We start from the raw sequence: 14,998 nt of genomic DNA, 5'->3' as shown, positions 1-14,998 counted from the left end.
CTGCCTGGGCACCTAGTACATAATAGGTTCTCATTAAATATCTGTTTAATGAATGGCGATTCATAAATTCTCTTTTGAATTACAGAATAACGAGACTTCCTATTGCCTGTGGTTTTTTTTAAATTTATTTTTAAAATTTACATCCAAGTTAATTAGCATATAGTGCAACAATGATTTCAGGAGTAGATTCCTTAATACCCCTTACCCATTTAGCCCATCCTCCCCCCACAACCCCTCCAGCAACCCTGTTTGTTCTCCGTATTTAAGAGTCTCTTATGTTTTGTCCCCCTCCATGTTTTTATATTATTTTTGCTTCCCTTCCCTTATGTTCATCTATTTTGTATCTTAAAGTCCTCATATGAGTGAAGTCATATGATATTTGTCCTTCTCTGACTAACTTCACTTAGCATAATACCCTCCAGTTCCATCCACGTAGTTGCAAATGACAAGATTTCATTCTTTTTGATTGCCGAGTAATACTCCATTGTATATATACCACATCTTCTTTATCCATTCATCCATCAATGGACATTTGGGCTCTTTCCATACTTTGGCTATTGTTGATAGTGCTGCTATAAACATGGGGGGTACATGTGCCCCTTTGAAACAGCATACCCGTATCCCGTGGATAAATACCTAGTAGTGCAATTGCTGGGTCATAGGGTAGTTCTATTTTTAATTTTTTGAGGAACCTCCATACTGTTTTCTAGAGTGGCTGCACCAGTTTGCATTCCCAGCCTGTGATTTCTTAAGCACTAAAAATGTCTTGCCGAAGGAGGGCTGAAAGATAGACTTTGCTGTCACTTAGGAGTTTTGAATTTGGGGCAGATTATGCTCTTCTTCCATTTGCTTATTTGACCCTGAGGATCCATAACCCTGGACCTATAGTTTACTCATTTCATTAGTCAGATACTAGATGATACATGTTGTGCGGCAAGCATTGTGGAGGCCCAGGAGGGGGCTGGCCCCACAAGGAGCTAACAGTCTGCCAGAAGGGGCAAAGGCACAGTCATAGTGACTTCTGGGCATGAGTAAGATGGATACATAACACGTCAGTGATTTAGGTGGGGATTTCTTTTAGGAAAATGATAACATAGATTTAAAACAAGATTAATTTACAGTAGTTGGAAAAGAAACCTGCTGCTTCTTTTTTCCAGGCTTGTAAGTACTTTTGCAAACATGTTAATTCAGCACTTTCTTAGGTTGCACATATATTTCACTTAAATTCTGATGATGGGCAGTTACTTAAAATTAAGAGTACAGAGGATTTAGAGCATTTGAGAGAACTTACGGTCTCTTCCATAACTGCTATTTTGAAGTCTGTGATCCCCTCCCAATCTGACATATGGTCTCATAGTTGTGACCAAAGTAAATGACACTGTTCTGTTCCTATGGTACATCTACAGATCCTTATCAAAAACCCTTGGGCCTCGGGGCGCCTGGGTGGCTCAGTCGGTTAAGCGGCCGACTTCGCCTCAGATCATGATCTCGCGGTCCGTGAGTTCGAGCCCCGCGTCGGGCTCTGTGCTGACCGCTCAGAGCCTGGAGCCTGTTTCAGATTCTGTGTCTCCCTCTCTCTGACCCTCCCCCGTTCATGCTCTGTCTCTCTGTCTCAAAAATAAATAAACGTTAAAAAAACAAAATTAAAAAAAAAAAAAACACCCTTGGGCCAGATGTGTTCTGGTATTCAGAGGTTTTTGGATTTTAGAAAGGTAAGGCAGCATATATCCTGTCTATTATACCATGCTCTCAGCGGGATTTGGGGGCAGCACTCTCTAATAAAACAGTTTCTGTAGTGAACTGTATAAGTGGACAACAAAGTATCATAAAACTAGCTCATGTCATTTCAGGTCTAGACAGGGGGCTACACACCTATCAAAAACAAAACAAACAAATGAAAACAAAATAAACCTCAATTTTCAGTGCCTTTTGGATTTTGGAATTGCAGACCAGGAGCACCATTGACTGAAGGTTAATGGTGTGGGAAGAACTCTGCTGGATGCTTTTCATCTGATTTATTCCCTACAACGTTGAACTCAGGTGCTTTTATTCCTGTCTTCAAGTCATAAATAAAAGGTTCAGAGAGGGTGTAGCCCAGATCTGTGTGGCTGTAAAGCCTGTCTCTACGACACTAAGCAGTCATGTGAGGGCTTTACCTTTGCTCGGGCTCCAGGCACTGGGAGCACCAGCACCGCTCGCCCAAACCACTGCAGCCGCCTCTATTTGGTCTCCTTACTTCTGCACGTGCTCTGCTTCCCTTTCCACACCTGTCCTTGCCCCCATACCTTGTTCTTTACATAGTATCAGAGTAATCCTGTAAAACGTAAATCCAATCACATCCCCCCACTACTTAGAGAACCTTCTGTAACTAACTTCCTATTGCAATTGTAGTAACATCCACCAGTTCTGACCGTGAACCACAAGGTCTGTGGGTGGCACTGGCCCACTTCTCTGTCTCACTTCCTACTCTTTCCCCCTCATTCAATGTGCAGCAGTCCCCTTGATCTTTTTGTTATCCCTTCAAAGGCCATGCTGGTTCCTGAGATACTCTTCCCCCATATCTTAATATGATGGACTTTCTCATTGCTCAGTCTTCATTTAAATATTGCCTCCTAAGAAAGGTCTTTCCTGACCGCTGTGTCTACAACCACCTCCCTCTGTCCCCACCAACAGAGCTCATCCTCTATGCCGCACCCCTATTTAATTTCACTGCGGCACTTTCAGCCATCTGATCATCATATTATCCATTGCTTTTATTTGTTTCTGTACATGATCATTTTCTGTCTTCCCTCAGTGGAATGCAGGTAGGGTTATAATCTGTCCTGTGCACATCTGTATATACTCATGGTCAGAACAGTGCCTGACACTTGATAAACATTTCCTGAATAAATGAAGAAAGGATACACAGAAAACAGCAGATGAAGAAAAAGGAGAAGACGAGGGGATTGAACGTGGAGTATTTAATTTTAATGAGTCATTCTTTCATTCTCCTGCATACCGTTCAACTGTTCAGCACTTACCACTGCCCACTGGGTGTTGATATACAAAGATGAGTAAGACATAGAACCTACTTTCCAAAGAACTCACTGGGCTGTTATCAGAGCTGGGCAAAGTGGAGCGGCTGGGCCTTGGAGGAATACTAGTGGGCCCTCCAACATCAAAGAAGACTTGTGGAGCCTCACAGATGAGTGGGAGTTGCCTGGTAGACAGAGGGCTCACATATTGCATTCACAGCAAAGAGAAAAGCATGTGACAAGTCATGGCGGGGGAGGTCTGGGGGGGAGGTCTGCAGATACTTGGCATCCAGTCATTGATTATTGAGCCACTACTATAACAGCCTGCTCCCTTCCCTTTTACAGCTTGTGAACTCTTTTGGCGCACAGTTATGTAAGCAATTGCAGTAAAGGGGACAAGAGCTGTGATAGAGCACCAAACCAGGACCTCTTCAAGGATGTCTGAGAAGTGACATTTGAGCTGAGATCTATAGGAAATAGGAGTTGACCAGGCAAAAGCAGTGGAAGGGGTAGAGCCAAGAACATTTCAGGAGGCGGCGTGTCGGACAGAAGGAGTTAGGAGTCAGGAGGGAGGGATAGAGGTGTTCTTTTGCACACCACCATTGTGTAGGTGGAATTTAAAGCCATAATTCTAGGGGCGCCTGGGTGGCGCAGTCGGTTAAGCGTCCGACTTCAGCCAGGTCACGATCTCGCGGTCCGTGAGTTCGAGCCCCGCGTCAGGCTCCGGGCTGATGGCTCGGAGCCCGGAGCCTGTTTCCGATTCTGTGTCTCCCTCTCTCTCTGCCCCTCCCCCGTTCATGCTCTGTCTCTCTCTGTCCCAAAAATAAATAAATAAAAAAAAAAACGTTGAAAAAAAAAATAAAGCCATAATTCTAGAAGCGATCACCAGGGGAGTGAGTGTTAGAAGAGAGAGGAGATACAAGGACTGGACCCTGGGGTACTAGAATATTTACAAGCAATGTCTGTTCAAGTCCTTTGCCAGTTTTTAATTAGGTTGTCTTTTTGTTGTTGGGTTGTAAAAGTTCTTTATGTATTCTGGATATTAGACCCTTATCAGCATATGATTTATAGATATCCCATTCTGTACATTCATTTTCTTCATAGTGGCCTGTGTCACACAAATGATTCTACTTTTGATAAAACCCAGTCTATCTGTGTCTTCTTTTGCTCCTTGTGCTTTTGCTGTGATAACAAAGATTCCATTGCCAAATCCAAGATCATGAAGATTTACCCTTATGTCTTTTTTTCTAAAAGTTTTATAGTTTGAGCTCCTGTATTTAGGTTCTGTATATTTTTTAGATTTTTCTTATGATTTAAGTCATTACTACTCTCTTGGTCCAATGAGACCCATAAACTGGGGTCATAATTTACCCAGGTAAATTTACCTAAAATTGACTTTTCAAAGAAAGATTTTGGAGATTTCATATGGAAGTCTGTTTCTGTATTGCAAAGTCTTTAATGATTTCATAAACTTCACTTTATATATGTACTCGACCTTTTTCTTCTCAGCATGAAGAATTCTGATTCTACTCCTGTAGCCTTTTTACCTTCCCAGCCAGGTAGATAAACTTGTACCTGACATTCACTAGAAACAGAGAGTGGAGTGGAAGAGAGAGATCCCTTTCCTTTTTTGGCCAGTTGAGTTATGAAAGTAGAAAGTTTTGGTATGCAGTTCATGAGAGAAAAAGATTTTTTAACAAAGTCTTCTCTGTATTTATGTGGGGCTGAAATGAGTCTCTTTTTTAATGTTTATTTATTTTTGAGAGAGAGAGCGAGCATGTGCATGTGAGTGGGGGAGGAGCAGAGAGACAGGGAGACACAGAATCAGAAGCAGGCTCCAGGCTCTGAGCTGTCAGCACAGAACCCAACGCGGGGCTTGAACTCATGAGGTGCAAGATCATGACCTGAGCTGAAGTTGGACACTTAACCAACTGAGCCACCCAGGTGCCCAGAGATGAGTCTTCTAAAGAAGATTCTTCTTACCCTGTTTTGTCTCCTAAACTGGACTGGGAAAATCAGATTAAATATGTTCTGTGTTACTTTTTTCAAACATCTCTTCTGTTCTAGGTTACTAGAAGAAATGGCCAATCATCGTCCACCAAGTTTTTTTATAGAAGAACTTAATGTATACTGTCAGAAGCACAACATGGTACTTAAGTATCAGGAACTGTCTAAGACAGGACCTCCACATAACTTAAGGTACATTGCTTTTTTCTTTTTTAAGATTGTATTTCTTTAGTAATTTCTGTATCCAATGTGGGGCTCGAACTTACAACCTCGAGATCAAGAGTCGCATGCTCGACTGACTGGGCCAACTAGGTCTTTCAAATTGCTGTTTTCTTGTTTGTTTGTTTTGTTTTTCTTAACATTTATTTATTTTTGATAGCCACACAGCACAAGTGGGGGAGGGGCACAGAGAAGCAGGGAGACACAGAATCTGAAGCAGGCTTCCGGCTCTGTACTATCAGCACCGAGCCCGACGCGGGGCTCAAACTCACAAACCTCGAGATCATGACCTGAACCAAAGTCAGATGCTTAACCGACTGAGCCACCCAAGCACATCTGATTGCTGGGGTTTTTAAAAGGTATATCTCCATAAAATATGAACTGGGAAAATGGCCACTCTGGTACAATTTTGAAGTCAATAATTTAGCTATGGGGGCACCTGGGCGGCTCAGTCGGTTGAGCATCCAACTCTTGATTCCTGCTCAGGTCACGATCTCACAGATTGTGAGTTCAAGCCCCATGTCAGGCTCTGCACTAACAGTACAGAGCCTGTTTGGGATTCTCTCTCTTTCTTTCTCTCTCTCTCTGCCCCTTGCCTGTTGTCTCTCTGTCTCTGTCTCAAAATAAATAAGTAAACTTAAAAGAAAGAAAAAATAATAATTTAGCTTTAGAACAAAGATGACGTGCTGTTTGGTGTTTGGGGGTGACTGTTTAAATTCTATGTGGAATGGGTTAAAACCTTCAGGGTAGTCACAGGAGGCAGTGTAATTAGAACACTTGTCTTTAGATAATGTATGAATTTTATAATATTTTATGAATATTGTCTTTGTAATCAGGTTTAAATACCAAGTTATCATAGATGAGAGAGAATATCCAGAAGCTGAAGGTAAATCGAAGAAGGAGGCCAGAAATGCTGCAGCCAAATTGGCGATTGAAATACTTAATAAAGAAAACAAGGTGAGTAAATGCCCTTTTTAACTTTTCTCTGTGAGAAAATACCCTCACAGAGTAAAGCCATTCACAAGTTCTTTTTTTTTTTAATTAATTAATTAATTTTTTAGTTTTTAAAACAAAAAATTTTTTTTAATATTTATTTATTATTGAGAGACAGAGAGACACAGAGCATGAGCAGGGAAGGGGCAGAGAGAGGGGGAGACACAGAATCTGAAGTAGGCTCCAGACTCTGAGCTGTCAGCACAGAGCCCGACGTGGGGCTCAAACTCACGAACTGTGAGATCATGACCTGAGCAGAAGTCGGACGCTTAACTGACTGAGCCACCCAGGCGCCCCTATTTTTTAAAGTTTTAAAAAATGTTTTATTTATTTTTAAAAGAGAGAGAGAGACAGAGTGCAAGCGGGGGAGGGGCAGAGAGACAGGGAGACACAGAATCGAAGCAGGCTCCAGGTTCCACGCTGTCAGCACAGAGCCTGATGCGGGGCTTGAACTCACGAACCGTGAGATCATGACCTGAGCCGAAGTCGGATGCTTAACTGACTGAGCCACCAAAGCACCCCATCTTTTTCTTTTTTTAAGTTTATTTATTTATTTTGAGAGAGAGAGCGAGGGCAAGTGGGGGAGGAGCTTAGGAAGAAGGAGAGAGAGAATCCCAAGCCGGCCCCACGCTATCAGCACAGAGTCTGACAAGGGGCTCAGTGTCACAACTGAGAGATCACTACCTTAGCTGATATCAAGAGTCGGTCTCTTCACCAACTGAGCCACTCAGGTGCTCCCACAAGTTCTTTTACATTCAGAAGTTCCACCCCCCCCCCCCCCCCCCGTCTCCATTTCTGTAAAGCCCTGAATGAAAGATATATCTAGGAGATAGTGGGCAAAGCTTGGCCATACCTATTTAGAATGCTAATGATAGTGGTAGCCTCTGAAGTTAGAAGAATGGGGAAAGGAAACAGGGTGAAATGAGCCAACAGGTCCTGGCAGGACCCCTCCTCCTAAGTGAGCAGTGCAGTGGGAAAGGACAAAGAGGTGGAGGGACTGTGAGGAGGGTGATGTATCAGGAGGGCAGAAGATCGAGAGCCTGATCAAGAGCTCTGTTCTAAGTGAGAACAGAGTAAAGAGTACAGAAGAAGCTGTCTGAAGAGATTCCAGTCGAAAATGTTTCTGAAATAAAGGAAGACTGCATCCAGATTAAAACAACAGATCATAGAAAAATACGGAGCCACCAAGAACAAGATCGATCAATCATTGGGAAAGTCCTGAGCTCTAGGCGTGATGACAAAATCCTGCAAGCATCTAGGCAGAAAAGAAATTTTTTTTTTTTAATTTTAAAAAAATTTTTATTTAAAAAAAATTTTTTTTTCAAAATTTCTTTTAATGTTTATTCATTTTTTTTTTCAACGTTTTTTATTTATTTTTGGGACAGAGAGAGACAGAGCATGAATGGGGGAGGGGCAGAGAGAGAGGGAGACACAGAATCGGAAACAGGCTCCAGGCTCCGAGCCATCGGCCCAGAGCCTGACGCGGGGCTCGAACTCACGGACCGCGAGATCGTGACCTGGCTGAAGTCGGACGCTTAACCGACTGCGCCACCCAGGCGCCCCTGTTTATTCATTTTTTGAGAGAGAGAGAGAGAGAGAGAGAGAGAGAGAGAGAGAGAGAGAAAGACAGATCATGAGCAGGGGAGGGCCAGAGAGAGACAGATACACAGAATCTGAAGCAGGTTCCAGGCTCCGAGCTGTCAGCACAGAGCCTAATGCGGGGCTCGAACTCACGAACCTCGAGATCATGACCTGAGCCAAAGCTGGACACTTAACCGACTGAGCCATCCAGGCACCCCCAAAAGTAAATTATTTAAAATGTAAAAACGGGGGCACCTGGGTGGCTCAGTCAGTTAAGCGTCCGACTTCGGCTTGGCTCATGGTCTCACAGTTCGTGAGCTCGAGCCCCGCGTAGGGCTCTGTGCTGACAGCTCGGAGCCTGGAGCCTGCTTCAGGTTCTGGGTTTCCCCCTCTCTCTGCTCCTCCCTGCTCACACTCTGTCTCTCTCGGTCTCAAAAATAAATAAGCATTAAAAACAATTTTTTTTAAATGTAGAAATGAAGGGGTGCCTGGGTGGCTTAGTTGGTTAGCTATCCCACTTCAGCTTCATGAGTTTGAGCCCTACATCAAACTCTGTGCTGTCAGCGTGGAGCCTGCTTCGGATCCTCTTGTGTCCTTTACTCTATGCCCCTCCCTTGATTGTGCTTTCTCTTTCTCAAAGATAAATAAATACTTTAAAAGTATATAAAAATGAAAAAAAATCATACTGTCCATAGCAACGTTAAAAGCCAAGGGATAGTCGAGAAATGGCTGTAACATGAGACAAGAGCTCATTTATATGTGGGACAAGAGAGGATCATTCTCACATATTGAACATTTGAAAACATTGACTTTCAAGATACTTTCCTGAAAAATCTTACTCGATGATGTCTCCCTGGTAACTCAAATTGGGAAAAGTAAATCAGGCAAAATTGTAAACTCATGAATTGTTAATGAGCCAGAAAATCGAATCAAGAAGTTAGAAAAAGAACAATAGAATGTCTTCCCCTAATGAAGCAGAAGAAAATAATAACAAGGTCAGACGTTAATGTACAAGAAAACAAAGAAATAATAAAGATGGTCAATAAAACCAAAAGTTAGTTCTCTGACAAGATTAATTAAATGGAAAAACTTTGGACAAGCTTTTGTCAGATTAAAAAAAGTACATTCCATTCTTATAATGGAAGGAATGTGCTATTATATTCATCTTTCCCACTAAGGTGTGATCCAGGATATGGCTTTACTTCAATTTTGGTTGTCTTCATTTTTGAGATTTACAAAGGGTGAGTGAGACAGTGTTATAGTATTTTGCGTGGATAAACAAGAAAGTTAACTACTTTGTTTTTCTTTAGGAAACTATCAAAGGAAAATGGTGGCTCCTATGGTTAACACCCTTGTGGATTTTTTCTGGTAGAAAAAGATACATACTTAGACTTGTACTCAAGGTAGTAGAGTAGGACAACACATAAGATCTAAGTTGTCTTTCAAATTATTCTTCTAGTAATCTTATTAAATTTTATTAAATAAACTAAATTTTATTTAGTATTTATCAAAATAGTTCAACTTCTGTTTTCATGTATATTAAGCAAGATTTTTCTTTCTTTGTAGGCAGTTAGTTCTGTATCACTGCCAACAACACATTCATCAGAAGGATTAGGATTAGGATCCACTGGGAATTTCATAGGCCGTATCAATAGGCTTGCCCAGAAGGAACAACTGTCTGTAAATTATGAACAATGTGAATTGAAAGAACCTGGGCCTGAAAGGTGAGATGTAATTCAGCTTTTCCTTCTGTTTCATTGTCTCTAAGCAATATAACAGCAATATAACGGTCTTGTTTCATGTCTAATTTTCCAGAAATATTTGTCTTCCTTTTTTGTATATTCTGCAGGGAAGGTTTTATAGAACTCATACGCAATTGGACATCTTTGTAATTGAAATATTAAAATGCTTACTTGCTGAAGACTTGGGACCCATGTACCATAATAGATCAAATCTGGGGAATCCTTTGTTTCTGAGGTATATCTGGATGGTTTAGTCTGCAGGAGACCTATGAGAGTGTGAGGTGCCCCTGCTCGGGAGTGTGGGGGTGCAGAGATATTTCCATCCCAGGGGTCACAGCGGGAGTGGCTAGATGAAAATGGCTGTGCCACACGTGTAGGCAAAATGACTCTCCTTCTACCATCATCAGATTAGAGAGCTGTTTGTCCTACAAATTCAGTTAAATGGTGTCACTCCCTAGACAAAGACCAGGTATTAAAAGAAATGGGTTTGGGGCGCCTGGGTGGCGCAGTCGGTTGAGCGTCCGACTTCAGCCAGGTCACGATCTCGCGGTCCGTGAGTTCGAGCCCCGCGTCAGGCTCTGGGCTGATGGCTCAGAGCCTGGAGCCTGTTTCCGCTTCTGTGCCTCCCTCTCTCTCTGCCCCTCCCCCGTTCATGCTCTGTCTCTCTCTGTCCCAAAAATAAATTAAAAACGTTGAAAAAAAAAAAAATTTAAAAGAAATGGGTTTTAGTCGTAGACTGTGAGGAGACCAGGATTTTAGGAATATGATTTGAGGGATGCAGTAGAGCTTCAGAGCTGCCAAGACTTTGGAAGTAAGGATAAAGAATAGATAAGAACTAGGAAAAGCAGAAAGCAAATGAGTCTGAAGGGGATTGTTTCTTGGCTACAACCAACCAGGTAAATGAGAGAAAAAAAATCTGACTGACAAATAACCCAAATAACTACCTTAGGATACTGTCCTCTGAATTTTTTTTTAATGTTTGTTTATTTTGGGGAGACAGAGTGCAAGCAGGGGAGGGGCAGAGACAGAGGGTGACACAGAATCTGAAGCAGGTTCCAGGGTCTGAGCTGTCAGCACAGAGACCGACGGGGGGCTTGAACCCACAAAGCACGGGATCATGACTTGGGCAGAGGTCGGACGCTCAACCTACTGAGCCACCCACGTGCCCCACTGTCCTCTGAATTGACTCAGCTATTGACTATTTTACTCTGATGGCTTTTAGGCCAGAACCAGGATGAGAAAAGCAGGATAGTATTCATTGGCGTGAAATAGTGAAGTGTGTGGGTCAATCTCAATAAAGTAAGAGGCCATTTTATTTTTTCATAGCTCACCTGTTTGGTTCCTTTGGCTTAAGTGCTCTAACGTCAGTTCCCTAAAAGAGAGAAGTCTAGTTAGAGGTGCCTGAGAGAATAAGAGCCATAGAAACCCTCCAGTCATTCAACCTAATTCTGCTTTCAGGGCCCAGCAGCAAAGACTCACCCTGGTTGGATGTATTTGCCTCTATGGCAAATAATACTAGAATAATTTTGTGGTAATATATAGTAACTCGATGATACTTACCATGTCCATTGCTTTGCTACCTTAAATATAGTTCTCATGTAATTGTCCAAGTATCCTTGCCTAACCACAAATATTCTTACATATAATATGAGGGGTGTGTGGACTTCAGCATGGGGCTTTTGTCTTTTGTACTGTGGAGATTTTCTTAGGTTTGGGGGCACATGAGCAGGGGACAGAAAATGCTGAAGTTAGAACAAATCTATGATTTGCCCATTCCCTACAAAACACTATAACCTTATTGTTTCTACTGTAGATGTCCTACTTTCCCTACTCAGGCTTTTTCTTTCCATTTGACCCATCTCTGAAAAATTTACCAGATCTCTCTCGTCCTTCTTTTCCTCCATATCTTTTGATCTTTGAGGAATTAAAAAAAATGTTTTTAATGTTTATTTATTTTTGAAAGAGAGTGAGAGCACAGGGGAGGTGCAGACAGAAAGAGGGACAAAGGGTCTGAAGCGGGCTCTGCATTGACAGCAGAGAGCCCGATGTGGGGCTTGAACTCATGAATGCTGAGATCATGACCTGGGCTGAAGTCAGAAGCTTAACCAACTGAGCCACCCAGGTGCCCCAAGAAATTTTTTTACAGTTTTTTAAAAAAATTGTATCTATTTATTTTGAGAAAGAAAGAGAACATGAGCAGGGGAGGGGCAAAGAGAGAGGGAGAAAGAGAGAATCCCAGACAGGCTCCACACTGTCAGCACGGAGTCTGATGCAGGGCTAAAACTCACATGACCTGAGCTGAAGTCAAGAGCTGGATGCTTAATAAACTGAGCCACTCAGGTGCCCCAACCTTTGCAGAATTTCAGTGAAGCAACAAAGAGAAGTTGGCTGGAAAATGCAAGCTAGGATGTCAACCAATCCTGGTTATTCTGGGAAACTGGTCAGCCAGTTTTGAAGATTTATATCATACAAGCTACCAACTGTAACTCTACCTATCACATCATATTAAGGTCTTTGTTAATATATGTTTGTTTCCACATCATAAATTAGATTCACTGTTTTTTGGTATTTGGGTTACATATTCTCCATCATTTCTCCTAGATTTCATTATAGATGCAAAATTGGACAGAAAGAATACGGTATTGGTGTAGGTAGTACTAAGCAAGAAGCCAAACAGTCAGCCGCTAAGCTTGCATATGAGCAGATACTTTCAGAGAAAACCTCAATGGTACGTACTGCCTTTGGATTTAACTTTTAAATTTTAAAATTCCCTTTGAAGAGTGCAAGTTTGACTTCCTCCTTGCCGATTTGGATGGCTTTTATTCCTTTGTGTTGCCTGATTGCTGAGGCTAGGACTTCCAATACTATGTTGAATAACAGAGGTGAGAGTGGACATCCCTATCGTGTTCCTGACCTTAGGGGGAAAGTTCTCAGCTTTTCCCCATTGAGGATGATATTAGCGATGGGTCTTTCATATATGGCTTTTATGATCCTGAGGTATGATCCTTCTATTTCTACTTTCTTGAGGGTTTTTATCAAGAAAGGATGCTGTATTTTGTCAAATGCTTTCTCTGCATCTATTGAGAGGATCATATGGGTCTTGTCCTTTCTTTTATTGATGTGACGTAGCACATTGATTGTTTTGTGGATATTGAATCAGCCCTGCATCCCAGGTATAAATCCCACTTGGTTGTGGTGAATAATTCTTTTAATGTATTGTTGGATCTGGTTGGCTAATATCTTGAGGGTTTTTTGCATCCATGTTCATCAGAGAAATTGGTCTATTCTTTTTAGTGGGGTCTTTGGTTTTGGAATCAAGGTAATGCTGGTTTCATAGAATGAGTTTGGAAGTTTTCTTTCCATTTATATTTTTGGAAGAGCTTCAAAAGAATAGGTGTTAACTCTTCTTTAAGTGTTTGGTAGAAGTCCCCTGGAAAGGTTAGACTGTGTTTAGATGATGCCAGGACAGCCAGTAACATAGCAAAAGGATTCCTCCATTCTGTGTTTCACCAATGAGCCATGAGCCATGAGCCGTGGGGCCATGAGGCCCCAGAGATCAAAGTTCTGTTGGCAGTTCAGGGTTTATTTGTTTGTTTGTTTGTTTGTTTGTTTGAATATTTATTTATTTGGGAGAGAGGGAGAACACGTGCATGAGTGGGGGAAGGGCAGAGAGAGGGAGAGAGAATGAGTCTCAAGCAGGCTCTGCACTCGTAGCACAGCCTGATGCAGGGCTGGAACTCACAAACTGTGAGATCATGACCTGACTGGAAATCAAGAGTTGGTCATCCAACCAACTGAGCCACCCAGGCGCCCCCCTCAGGGTTGTTTTGTAAATCCAGATCAAGCATTCATAAATAAATGTGGTAGTTAGCACACAGAGACTGAGTCAGTATGGAGCAATAATTTAATTGCTCTTCAAACTCCTAAGGGGTACTCTTTCTTTCAGAAAGCTGACTCGGTATTAGCTGGTTCTTTGATTACTTCGCCTGGTGACTCTGGAAGCAACACTTTGGTGAAAAGCATATCGTAAGTATGAGCAAACAGCTGTGATATTTAACAAATTAAGATTGCTGCCTGAAAGTGCACATTTTATGAAAATGTTGAAGGAGAATTTAGAGAAAGAAATTACTGATCAACAAAAAATAGGCAGAATTCACAAATTAACAATTATTCCCCTTTCTTCCAGTGCTTCTGAATCACCATCTGAAAATGATTTCTTGGAAAATTCATCAGGAGGAAGTTGTGACAGGGGCCGTGTAAACAATTCTTCATCTCCTATGGTATAGTATTAGCCTCTAGCTTCCTAATTAGTTTCCTTATTTTCTTTGTATTTCCTCATTTAAAAATTATCTCCCGTAACCAACCGTAATTTTTCTATTATCTGGTGCACTCTTATTTCATATTGATATGTGGCAGCATTTGACTTCCTCCTTTATTAACTCCCATTCCTCACGTGCAAAATTCCTCCACTATTCACTCTCATCTTCTCCCTACTCACCTTCATGTTTTCATATATTCCTATGATCATGCTTATCTTCTATCAATTAGTACTTGAAAGGTCCATTAATATAATTCTGCTCCTGTTTTATTTTCGAGAGAGAGAGAACACGAACATGTGTGGGGGAGATGGGCAGAGGGAGAGAGACAGAAATCTTTTTTTTTTTTTAATATGAAATTTATTGTCAAATTGGTTTCCATACAATACCCAGTGCTCATCCCAACAGGTGCCCTCCTCAATGCCCATCACTCAACCCCCCTCCCTCCCACCCCCCATCAACCCTCAGTTTATTCTCAGTTTTTAAGAGTCTCTTACGGTTTGAAGAAATCTTAAGCAACCTCCACACTCAGCACGGAGCTTAACACAGGGCTCAATCCCAAGACCCTAGGATCATGACTTGAGCTGAAATTAAGAGTCAGATGCTTAACTGACTGAGCCACCCAGGCACCCCAGTTCTGCTCTTGTTTTAAAAAATCAGAACTAATGTTAAAAATCAGATAATTTGGGGGGCGTCTGGATGGCTTAGTCGGTTAAGAATCTGACTTCAGCTCAGGTCATGATACCACAGTTCACAAGTTCAAGCCCTGTATGGGGCTCTGTGCTGACAGCTCAGAGCCTGGAGCCTGCTTCAGATTCTGTGTCTCACTCACTCTCTGCCCCTCCCCCCTCATGCTCTGTCTCTCTCTCTCTCTCTCAAAAGTAAATTAAAAAATCAGATAATTTTTGTGGTGATGATTAGTGTTATAAAAGTGTCCTGTTTATAACGAGCGATGAACAAATCAATAAGAAAAAGAAAAGTGGCTCAGTATAAAGATGTGCAAAATATCTGAACAAACAGGTCAGAGAAGAGATACCCAAATAGGCCCCAACATATGAAAAGATGCTTCACTGCATAGTAATCGTGAACATGCAAATCAAAACACAGGTATCATTTTAAGCCCGTT

At 41.8% G+C, this 14,998-nt stretch overlaps 1 protein-coding gene across 4 annotated transcripts in view; it reads left to right on the top strand.

Moving 5' to 3' along the window:
- Nucleotides 1–14,998, top strand: part of EIF2AK2 (eukaryotic translation initiation factor 2 alpha kinase 2) — a 40,823-nt gene that overhangs the window by 1,855 nt on the left and 23,970 nt on the right. For all 4 annotated transcript variants that reach the window (XM_058683037.1, XM_058683040.1, XM_058683039.1 and 1 more), the window contains exons 2-7: nt 5,082–5,213; nt 6,077–6,197; nt 9,381–9,538; nt 12,158–12,284; nt 13,503–13,582; nt 13,743–13,836. In XM_058683037.1, the coding sequence (XP_058539020.1) occupies nt 5,095–5,213; nt 6,077–6,197; nt 9,381–9,538; nt 12,158–12,284; nt 13,503–13,582; nt 13,743–13,836 (699 nt within the window). In that variant the 5' untranslated portion in view covers nt 5,082–5,094. The remainder of the gene's footprint in view (nt 1–5,081; nt 5,214–6,076; nt 6,198–9,380; nt 9,539–12,157; nt 12,285–13,502; nt 13,583–13,742; nt 13,837–14,998) is intronic.

Source organism: Neofelis nebulosa, chromosome 9, assembly GCF_028018385.1.
Source record: "Neofelis nebulosa isolate mNeoNeb1 chromosome 9, mNeoNeb1.pri, whole genome shotgun sequence".
NCBI classification, from domain to species: domain Eukaryota; kingdom Metazoa; phylum Chordata; class Mammalia; order Carnivora; family Felidae; genus Neofelis; species Neofelis nebulosa.
This window is presented reverse-complemented; position numbering and strand designations above follow the sequence as displayed.